Raw genomic sequence first — 12025 nt, forward strand, 5'->3', positions numbered from 1 at the left:
AGCTGCGCCAGATAAATGTAATTTTGTCAGCGTCCTAGTCTTGCCAAACCTGTATTGGATTAGGATGTTTTTTCTGGATAATTACTCTTTAGGACCAGTTCACACCAGACGCTGTTCCGTTCAGTTCTGCGTGTTTTTTTCTGCACAAAATGCACGCACAGTGTTTTCCATGTATTCCAATGGCTCTAGTTCACACCATGTCAGTTTCTGCACCGGAAACTGACATGGTGTGAACTAGAGCCATTGGAATACATGGAAAACACACTGCATGCATTTTTTAGTGCAGAAAAAATGCACACAAAACTGTACGGAACTGCGTCTGGTGTGAACTGGCCCTTACTGTTAGTTTTATTTGGCTTGCTTATGCTAAAAAATATGCTTGAATACCACAATACCTTTTATGACCAATACATAAAAATTGTAGATAAATTGTAAATGTATGACCTTGTAAAAATTGTAGATTCACACTGAAGGCATCAAAACTATGAATTAACACATGTGGAATTATACAACAAATACCTTTTATGACCAATGAATATATTTTTTTTTTTTTTCAGACAATTGATATCACCAAATATATTTTAGAGAAAAATTATATTGAGATTAAATTGGAGTCACCTGTGGAGTGGGCAAAAGAGAAAAGCACAAATCATTCTTATATTATACCTCCTAATTGTCCTCCAGATGTACAGAAAGGAGAATGTCATGTTAACTTCATAAGGAAGGTAAATGAGGATTCTGAAAGGCGTAACCTTGTAAGCAACTGAAATATTTATTCCATGTTGTCTCTCCCTGAATTAAGCTAATCTGTTATCACTAACAAATACATAGGGCTAGATTCACGTAGATCAGCGGATCTTTAGATCCGCTCATCTATCTGTTTTAAGATACGATGCCGCAAGTTTGAGAGGCAAGTGGGTAATTCACAAACCACTTACCTCCAAACTTGCGGCGGCGGATCGTAAAACCCCCGGCGGAATTCAAATTCCGCGGCTAGGGGGAGTGTACTATTTAAATCAGGCGCGTTCCCACGCCGATTTAAATGAGCATGCGCTGTCCGCGAAATTTCCCGGCGTGCATTGCTCCCACTGACGTCACTAGGACATCAGTGGTTTAGACGTGAGCGTAACTTGCGACGCGCGGGTTTCTGAATCGGCGTACGCAAACAACGTAAAAAAATTCAAACTCGACGCGGGAACGACGGCTATACTTAACATTGGCTGCGCCTCATAGAAGCAGGGGTAAGTATATGCCGGGAAAACCGATACGGAAACGTCGTAACAACACTGCGTCGGGTCCGCGTACGTTTGTGAATTTGCGTATCTCGCTGATTTGCGTATCTCGCTGATTTACATATTATTCAGCGTAAATCAGCGGGAACGCCCCCCGCGCCATTTTCAAATTGAAAATAAGATCCGACGGTGTTACACAGTGTAACACTGTCGGATCTTAGCCATATCTATGCGTAACTGATTCTATGAATCAGGCGCATAAATACGACCAGTGTAAGTCAGAGATACGACGGTGTATCAGGAGATACACCGTCGTATCTCTTTGTGAATCTGGCCCATAATATCTAAAATATGTTGCATACGTGTAGCACTGCCCCCGTAGGAGCTGCTGGTTTAGTTTTGGGCCTACGCTCTGCTTATCAACCGCAGAAGTTTGGCTCGAACTCTCCCATGGCACAACTGGACAATAATGTGATTGTGGAACCCACTGACAGCAGGGAACCACAATGATATATACATACACAGTATAGACCAATTTTCTAATTCAAAGAGTTTTCTTAATTTTCATGACTATGAAAATTGTAGATTCACACGGAAGGCATCACAACTATGAATTAACACATGTTAATACATAACAAAAAAGTGTGAAACAACTGAAAATATATTTCATATTCTAGGTTCTTCAAAGTAGCCACCTTTTGCTTTGATTACTGCTTGGCACACTCTTGGCATTCTCTTGATGAGCTTCAAGAGGTAGTCACCTGGCGCAGCACCCCATCACTCTCCTTCTTGTTCAAATAGCCCTTACACAGCCTGGAGGTGTGTTTGGGGTCATTGTCCTGTTGAAAAATAAATGATGGTCCAACTAAACGCAAACCGGATGGAATAGCATGCCGCTGCAAGATGCTGTGGTAGCCATGCTGGTTCAGTATGCCTTCAATTTTGAATAAATCCCCAACAGTGTCACCAGCAAAGCACCCCCACCCCATCACACCTCCTCCTCCATGCTTCACGTGGGAACCAGGCATGTAGAGTCCATCCGTTCACCTTTTCTGCGTCGCACAAAGACACGGGGGTTGGAACCAAAGAGCTCAAGTTTGGACTCATCAGACCAAAGCACAGATTTCCACTGGTCTAATGTCCATTCCTTGTGTTCTTTAGCCCAAACAAGTCTCTTCTGCTTGTTGCCTTTCTTTAGCAGTGGTTTCCTAGCAGATATTCTACCATGAAGGCCTGATTCACACAGTCTCCTCTTAACAGTTCTAGAGATGTGTCTGCTGCAAAAGGTGGCTACTTTGAAGAACCCAGAATATGAAATATATTTTCAGTTGTTTCACACTTTTTTGTTATTTATAATTCCACATGTGTTCATTCATAGTTTTGATGCCTTCAGTGTGAATCTACAATTTTCATAGTCATGAAAATAAAGAAAACTCTTTGAATGAGAAGGTGTGTCCAAACTTTTGGTCTGTACTGTGTCACCTGCCCACAACAGCAACAGACAGAGTTCCACACAAAATGTAGTTTAACCGAGGGTAAAGATGTTTACTTGGTGAAGAAAATAGAACAGAATTTACACAAGCATCATTTGACTTCAAACGGGGCCCTGTAAGAGTCAATGGTATATAGTTATATAACAGGTTCAAAATTTTGCTGTACAAAAAGACCTAGTCAAACACAACCTGAGGTCAGACCTGAGTAAGTACACAGTGGAGGAATCCCCCCCCAATGCAATGAAACTAGCAATGGGGTATCTCTCCACCAGGTCCCACCCAGCTCACTGAAATAATAAAATGACAATATAAGTGAAGACAAGCAGTTAAATCACAAATATGAGTTTGTAAGCTCTTTGGCTCCCTCCAGTGAGCAGTTTCACTGACAAGTGTCTTGTTGCGTCAACTTAAGCAACAAACTGACTTAATGATTGCTCCTTCAAGTTCAAAGGAATCTTCTGCTAGCGTTTGTTGGTGCACTTGGGTATTTGTAATCCAACAAGGTATATGAAGAAAGGAACAAACACCTAAAATATGTAATGGCAGAAGAGGCGCTGCTCCTTCCAAAGCTCTATGTCACTCCCGGGTGCAATGTGTCCCTACTTGTGGCACGACAACTTCCAGAAAGTGTAAGTGAAACTATGAAGTCACCTTCCTGCAACACAGTTAGTTATGTTGGTGGGCAGGTGCCCTCTCTCCAGATGAGGCCTCGTCGGTATGCTCCACCTGAACCCTCTTGGTTCTCAGCCTCTCTCTAGCTCGTGGTCCCTGGTCCTCTGCGCAGGTGCTCACAAGGTGCTGGTGGACAGGTGACTCCGGATGCTGTGGAGTGGAGGTCGGTTCCTCTCCCTGGTCCGATCAGCAAAGCTGTGGCAGGGATCCCTCAATCGGGCGATCCGGTTTCCGTAACTTGAGGCCCAAGCCTCTCTGGCCTAGCACACTCACTGAAGGCCTCTTGCCTGTTGAGAGGTGGTGTCCCAAGAGTCCGGAACAAGACATTGCCTAGCCTTAAATAATCTCTCCCAGCAGGCTATGCATGGCACAATGCACCTTGGTAGCACAGTGGCACTGTGGGCATTGTAGTCTCTTTCCCACCTGCAATAATTTTCTCTTTCTTTCTCTCTTTCTTTCTCTCTTTCTTTCTCTCTTTCTTTCTCTCTTTCTTTCTCTCTTTCTTTCTCTCTTTCTCTCTTTCTCTTTTTTTTCTCTTTCTCTTTTTTTTTTCTCTTTCTCTTTTTTTTTTTTTCCTCTTTCTCTTTTTCCTTTTCCTCCTTTCTCTTTTTCCTCTTTCTCTTTTTTTTTTTCCTTCTTTTTTTTTTTTTTTTTTTTTCCTCTTTCTCTTTTTTTTTTTCCCTCTTTCTCCCCATTTTAGCTGAACCAAACAAATTGCAGCAATATAACATAAACGGACACCAGAGGGAGTTGAGTTCCCATTAGGCACAAACTGTAGTCTATAGGCTACACTCAAAAGTGACACCTTGCTACACAAGAGTAAAAGATGATAGATTACCTAAAAGTTCTGTCTGTCTTCTTAAGTTCGTTATTTTGGCTGGGTCCAGAGAGAGGGAGACAATTGGCATATCACTCTTTTTATCATACACACCAGAATGGACAGCCCTTATTTAGTTTTTCATCCTGCCATGGATAGTCTCTTGTCCAATCTGCATTTTTTTTCCCTAGGATTCCGCTATGATCTCTGACCTCCCCCAGCAAATGGCGCCATCACACTGCAGGCAAGCTTTCTGCCAAAGGTCTCTACAGTGACAGCCTGTTCTTTGATCCCTCAGTGATGGCAACTCATAAGATGTTTTCATTTCAGCCCCCCAGGACTTAATGAGAGTGTTTCAATGCAAAATATTAGTGTTTTCTATGCGTGGAACCTTTTCCCATAAGATAGATTTTTCTTTTATAACCCTATTGCCATACCTATTGTGGGGCGATCCTGTTCCACTGATTTTTATGGCATTCCTCAGTGACTAGATGGCTTATTAGTAACCAAACCGAGTGGCTATCCAGAAAAGTCTGATATGAATATGGAACATTTTGCACAGTCTAACAGCAACTTGGGTGTGTTTTATTTATTTCATAATTTTTTAGGCATTCGTTTGTGAAAAGTTTGTACTTAAAATAAAAAAAATCAAACAAATTGAAACAGAAAATGTTACCAAAAAAGGGCGGACTTTGTCAGCACACCAAAAGGTGATATTCATAAAGTTTATTAAAATACAAGTTAAAATCATCACAAAAATGCTAAAAAGCAACACCCCCCCCCCCAATCCATACGGTAGATGTTTGACATGTAGTGCTACCCAAATGTTGTTTAAAATAACGTTAAAGTGTACAGTATGTTACCCTAAACATTTTTTTTGTTTTCTATGTGTGTGTTGCACACAGGCAATGGTTATGATCAAAACTAGATAAAAATGCACTCACAAGGGGAAAAAAATAATTAATCGGAGCTTATCAATCACGTCTACCCAATCACATCTACCCAACATGGTACTGTGCACCAAAATCCTCTCACTGCCCTTGATAGGAGCTCCAACTGACAGTGGATATGGCAACAGTCCTGGATCCAATGCAGTCGCTGCTGTGCTTGATCTCATGCATGCTGACAGTTCACATGCACAGAAACGAGCTTGGGGTCACGTAATGCCAGCAGCTTCTTGCTGATGCGGTGTGCTAGCTGTTGCTACAACAACATGTTTTGGAGGGCATAGCCTCTTTTATCAAGTCCCCTCAAGGGATAAGGGTATTTCACAAGAGCCTGTATGTACACTCTTCTCTCTTGTGTGTTTCCAGTGCCCACAGCAAGGTTGTGGTGCTTTTGCAGATTAACCCTTTCAATGCTGGAATTATATTGCTTGTGGCATTAGCGCAAATACTGGCACGTATGTGTGTGTGTGTGTGTGTGTTTCTCATATTTTTTTATTTTTTTAAATCATGGTCTATCATTTTTCATGTACTTCTTCCATCTGAAATACCTGGTTTATCCAGCCACCTTTCTTCCTTGTTTTAAACTGACCACACAAAGTATAGAAGCGGATCTGTACTTATATGGTCTGTTTTCACTATTTGACTGGCCATTCAGAAGTACAGGACACTGTGCAGAACACAGCATGCTTATATTGGGTAGTTTGTTCAGCCATCACGCCTCCCGAACAGTCAGTCTGCCTCCTGGCACACACTCCTTTCCAGTCGCAGCTTGTCTCTTGAACACACCCCCTGCTCAGGCAAAGCCTGCATCTAGCCTAGGCAAACTGTATGTCTGCACAGTGTCATGTAACCCTGCCCACCTACTAAAAAAAGATACATGGTCACATGACAGAACTTTTTTAATCTTGTAAAAATGGTAAGAAAGATCGTTTCTGAAAAAACAAAGCAAAAGCATGGTATTAACCTTATTATAAAGTGTCTATACCTTTTTTGAATGTTCAAAACTACTTTAACTAAAACCTTTATAGTTATCATTTGAATAATATTTCTGTTAAAGTAATTTATTTATAGCAAATATTTATGAATTTACATGCTTTTAAGGCCCTGTGCACATGATCAGTCCAAACTGATGAAAACGAACTGAAGGTCCGTTTCATCAGTCCAAACTGACCGTGTGTGGGCCCCATCAGTCAGTTATCCTTCCATCCAAAAATTTAGAACTTGCTTTAAAATTGGACTGATGACCGATTGGTCAAAACTGATGGTTCGTACGTAAAAGCATCGGTTCAAAACCTGTGCATGCTCAGAATCAAGTCGACGCATGCTTGGAAGCATTGAACTTCGTTTTTTTCAGCACGTCGTTGTGTTTTACGTCACCACGTTGGACTCGATCGGTTTTTGAACTGATGGTGTGTAGGCACATCAGACCATCAGTCAGCTTCATCGGTTAACCGATGAAACGGACCTTCAGTCCGTTTTCATCAGTTTGGACTGATCGTGTGTACAGGGCCTAAGAGATAAAATACACCAGATGGCTGGCTCCAATTTTCTCAAAAGCATTCATCTTACACCTGCCAATGTCTTATATTCCAAATTGCTTTTCATTCAAGCTTACACGTTCAAGTATTAAGCAGCGGTGGCCACTGACGTCCTGACTACCAAGAGCCCTGTCACCTTTGTGACCATTTCCCAGCACAAAATGCCCCACACTGAGCAATGACATCTCTCTCTACGTCAGTTCAGAGTTGACCTTCAATACTGATAGTTTCCTAATCTGTGAACTGGCAGTAATTCTTTAGGAACCTGTCACAGCCATAGTGACAAGTTCATAAAGTGGCGGTAGTAACAACCTGAATTCATTGCATTGTGTCAGATAATGTTCTGGAAACTATCGCAAATGTTTGAATTAGACACAGATGGTTGCAAAGTGTTGTAAATGCTTTATTAAAGCGGTAGTAAAACCACACACATCAATACTATATTCATAATATTCTGAAAGGCAAATTAAGTATGAATCGAATGACCACTTTGTGTATATCTAAAAATGTTAGCTTACTGCATGTTCTTAATAATCCAAACATTATTTCAGCATATTCACCAGCGCCATCTTCACTATGGTCTTCTGCGTCTAAAATCTGCTCTGTATTCCCACAGAACGTCCTTCTCGATAATCCTGCGCATGCGCACTAGTAGTTAAGAGATATTCCAAGCCTCTTCGTTTCCGGTTACTATGGAAACTAATAGAAAATAAATCGCAGCGTGCTTCAAAAAGGAGTGACAATACCTCTGGGAGCACGCTGTGTAAGCACATTCTAAAGACACATTCAAATGACATTGAAATTGGCCGTGACCGGATGTAGGAGAGCATGGTGGAGTGAGTGAGCTTGTGTGACCCTCTGCTCTCTCTCCCCGATTTCCCTGCTACTGCCTGGAAGTATAATCGGCTCCTGATGGGCACAAGTCCCGTGTGATACCCTCTCCCTCCCCACAGCAGCATGTGAAGCCTTACCAGAGTCTGGAGCCTGGTCGCATCTGCGATCTGTGTCCCGCCGAACGCCGCCGCAGCTTTGCCTGTCTGTCTCTCCCTGCCCTAACGTGGCTGCGCCCCCCCCCCTCTTTCTACCCTCTTTCTACCCGGTGGATTGGTGAGGAGGCGCGGCAGTAGCTCGGCTTGTGGAGCCGGAGTAGGATCGGATGGCTGGCTGAAAACGGGGGAAGCAAGCAAGCCCCACAGCGCACGGAGGTACCCGGAAGTCTCGCGAGATCTTGGGAGCCACGAGATCTCGGGGGGTTAGCCAGCACTGGCGTGGTACGGCGCTCTGCACAGTGAGTGTTAGACTGTAGGCTACTGTAGGCTAACCAAAGACTAAACCGCCCTAGTGCTTTATTGTTCACTGTCTCCTATCCCCCAAAGCGCTGTTGCTGCCAGAGCCCTATTTTGCCTGCTAAATATATATAAAAAATTTTTTTTTTTTTTATTTTTCTTCCCTCTGCTGCCAAACTTCTGGGGGCCAGTGTAATAAGTTTGTAGATTCTGCAGGACACATCTCCTGGTCCATTCACTTGCTCCAAAGGAGAAGGGAAGAAAAAAAAAATCTGCATTAAACTGCTTACAAAGGGGGCTTGAGCTATACTTACGGGCCCCATTTGCTCTGTAGCTGGGGACCTGCACCTTGCAAAGACCTTTTTTTTTTTTTTTGTTTTTTTTTGCTTGCGCTACGCCGTGCTTTGATTTTTGTGCATTAAGGGCTACAGCATACAGCCTGTCCCTCAATCCTCCTGCTCCAAGCGGTGCCCATTGGAGTTGCTGTTATCTTGCCCAAATTACATCATACTGCACGATATAACGGCTTAATTATACATAGCAGCGACACTTGCGGACTAGTTGTCTCTTGCCTGGCTTCGCTAGTATACGAAGGGTTACTTTACTTTGCCCAACGCCCCCAAACTACAGGAAGGAATGTCGTCCACAAGATCAGTGAAAAACACCCAGGCATCCGCCGCAAAGATGGAACGTTCTGTACAACCTTCTTCAAACTCACCAGCTAAAGGCCAACCACCTACAGTTACAGCTCAACTCAAGTCGCAGATGGGGGCGCCACTTGACAGAAGGAGCCAGGGACAAATAGCCGCAAAACCTAGCAGCACTATCGGTACAGCAGGCATCAAAAACGTGAGTACCAAAGGATCGGGGGGAGAGGTACCCGGGACTGTAAATACATCGATTACTACTGTAGCATTTGGTGAAATAGACCCCTCCATGGCTGGCTTGTCAACAGAAGGGGAACCCACTTTAAGAGAGGTTTTGTGCGCAGTTAACTTATGCAAGGGCTATATGGTAAACTTTGACACCCAGTTAAAGAGCTTAAAGGAAGAATTGGTAACCATGAGCCAAGTGCTACATAGGACTGTTGCAAGAACGAACGCGCTAGAGGAGAGGTTAAGCGTAGTTGAAGACACGCTGTTTCCATTGCAGGGGGAACTTAAAGGGCTACAGGTGCTAACGGATCTCCAAGCGGTCAAGCTAGACGCAATGGAAAACAGACTTCGGAGAAACAATGTGAGAGTGGTAGGCCTCCCAGAGCAATGTGAAGGCATAAATCCCATCACTTTTATGGAGAGCTGGTGTAGGGATATTTTTGGCTCTGATAGTTTCTCGCCTTTTTTCTCTATTGAAAGGGCCCATAGGGTCCCATTTAAGATACTCCAGCAAGGGAAGCATCCAAGGCCTATGTTACTAAAGCTGCTTAATTACACTGACAAGATGACCATGCTACAGAAAGCTAGGGAGATGGGGGACATTACATACAATGGAGCAAGAGTTTCAATATACCCCGATTTCTCACCGGACTTACAGAAACGGAGAGCAGAGTTTATACCAATCAAAAAGTCTCTCCAGAAATATAGAATCACCTATGCTCTTTTGTATCCGGCTCGCCTTAGAATAGTAGCTCTGGGTAGGACTATCTTCTTCAATGACCCAATGGAAGTGTCCGACTGGCTGGAGGCAAATAAATCAGCGCTATAGCGCCCCAGTGATAGGGGGGGCTAGGTTTAACGAGGCAAGAGGAAGATGGGGAAACGTAAAGACTATATAATTAAGAAAGAAGTGAACCCCCTTGTTCCCCCCCCCCCCCTTTTTTTTTTTTTGGCCTGGGTACCACTCTTGGCATTCCTAGCATCGTTAGCTGTCCAGGTATGGGGGAAGAAGAGGGAGAGGAAAACCATCTCGACAACTAACGATAAAAGGTCCAAACAAGATTATCCTAAGTGAAAGGAAGATAAAAGAGAGCCACATGATATCAGAGGACAGTCCAGTAGAGGGACCTGGCCACGGAACGTTCAATGTCAATGATTATATGAGTAGACTCAAATGTTTTGTTCGCTTTTTTTTTTGGAGATGGGGTTCCCCCCCCCCCCCCCATTAAAGAAGGGAGAAGGAAAAGAAGAGGAGTGGAAAAGGAAAGAAGAAATTTTTTATTTTTTTTTTGTATCTTAGAGACATTTAATGTTGCCTGGTGACACCTATGTTAAAGTTCTTTTTTATATATATATATACACATATCCACACTTGTTTTACTAGGCTGACACGGTGTATAATGATTTATGAAGCTCGGTATTAGGGCTCTAATGACAATTTTATTTAGCATTATTAAGAGATTAACAAACAAAGGGGGGAGGTAATTTTGACATTAAGTATAGTATGCACACTTGGGTACCCTACCCTCCCATTGCTTGAGGAGGGGAGGTGAAGTATTAACAAGGGGTGGGGGAGGGGACCTTCTCCCCCCCCCCCTTTTTTTTTTTTTTTTTTGTCCTTGCATCTTGGAGGCATTTAATGATACCTGGTGACACTCATGTTAAAGTACTTTTTTATATATATCAACACATTTTTTACTAGGTTGACACGGTGTATAGTGATTTATGAAGCTCGGTATTAGGGCTCTTAAGATACAATTTTTTTCTTAGGGATTATTATTAAGAGAAAAAGAGGGGGAGGTAACTTTGACACTAAGTATAGGATGCACACTTGTGGACCCCTCCCTCCTATTGTCTGAGGAGGGGAGGTGAAGTATTAATAAGGGGTGGGGTGGGGACCCTTTTTTTTTTTTTTTTTTTTTTTTATGTGGGGTAATATTTGACACAAATAGAAATACGTACACAAAAATTTCACTAAGGTACGTTGAGTAACACGTAAGAAACAATTAGCAACTAGTCAATTAGCACTTTTGTACTGTAAGTATATTTATGATGTAAGGTTTTTCCCCCCTAGGGCTGTGTCCCAAGGGGATCTAATACAGGGGGATGGTACTATATAGTTAAGGGGGGGGGAGTGGCTTGGTTATTACCCCGTAAAATTATTATTTATTTATTCATTTATTTTTTATTATATATATATATATATATATATATATATATATATTTTTTTTTTTTTCTTTAGGGGTGCCGGTTGTTTTGATTCCATTTTTTTTGAGGGAGAGAGAGAGGGAAGGAGGGACATGTGTTTGTGAGTCTGTAGGATGTGTAAGAGGAAGTGTAGAGAGGTCACTAGACAGGTCCCTAAGGGGTGCCCAGTAGGGCGGGGTAGGAAGAGGGGGGGGGGGGGAGGGGGGGGGGGGGGTTTGTGGGTGGGAGGGGAGAGAGGGTATGGGAAAGGTTAAAGGGAGGAGGCAGGAAGCGTATGATGCTCGAACTAAGAGCTGTGCTGTTGGGTGGGCTAGAGAGGAGTGGGATGGCCACTTGCCTAGGCGGTAAAATAAAGGTTGAGTACCCTATTACTATGGCAACTCGTCTAGATGCAGGATAGATTACTGACCATCACCTCCTGGAATGTAAGAGGAATGGGGGACCCAATTAAGAGATCATCTGTTATGTCACTCCTGGAAGATAGTACGCCGGGAATGATATGCTTACAAGAAACACATTTGATCAAGGATTCAGTTTCATTACTGAATAGCCGTAAAATTCAATCTCGGTTCCATTCGGTCCATTCCTCTTACTCAAGGGGGGTGAGTATATTGGTGGGGAGGGGTGTGACGTTCTCTTGTACCGAGTCTCAGATAGATGACCAGGGTCGTTACATATTTCTTTCCTGCCTAATTGAGAACAGCCCATATGTTTTGGCGAATATGTATATCCCCCCACCATTTAAGCTAGATGTGTTACACAAGCTCCTTGAGTTTACACTTGATAAAACAGGTGTTCCTGTCATAGCTGTAGGGGACTACAATGAGGTCTTGGATAGTAGCCTGGACAGATTTCCACCTGGGAAAAAAACTGGGGAGGGGCGCCTAGCTCGGTTTTTGGAGGAAATAGGGATGAGAGATATATGGAGAACTTATTTTCCCCTGGACCGCCAATACT

General features: G+C 43.0%; 1 protein-coding gene across 2 annotated transcripts in view; it reads left to right on the forward strand.

The window, feature by feature from the left end:
* Positions 1-12025, forward strand: part of MANBA (mannosidase beta) — a 112110-nt gene that overhangs the window by 34814 nt on the left and 65271 nt on the right. The window contains exon 4 of one of the 2 annotated variants that reach the window (XM_040329898.1): positions 558-755. In XM_040329898.1, coding sequence (XP_040185832.1) covers positions 558-755 — 198 coding nt within the window. The remainder of the gene's footprint in view (positions 1-557; positions 756-12025) is intronic. The other variant, XM_040329901.1, reaches the window with a different exon arrangement.

This window comes from Rana temporaria, chromosome 1, assembly GCF_905171775.1.
Source record: "Rana temporaria chromosome 1, aRanTem1.1, whole genome shotgun sequence".
NCBI lineage: Eukaryota > Metazoa > Chordata > Amphibia > Anura > Ranidae > Rana > Rana temporaria.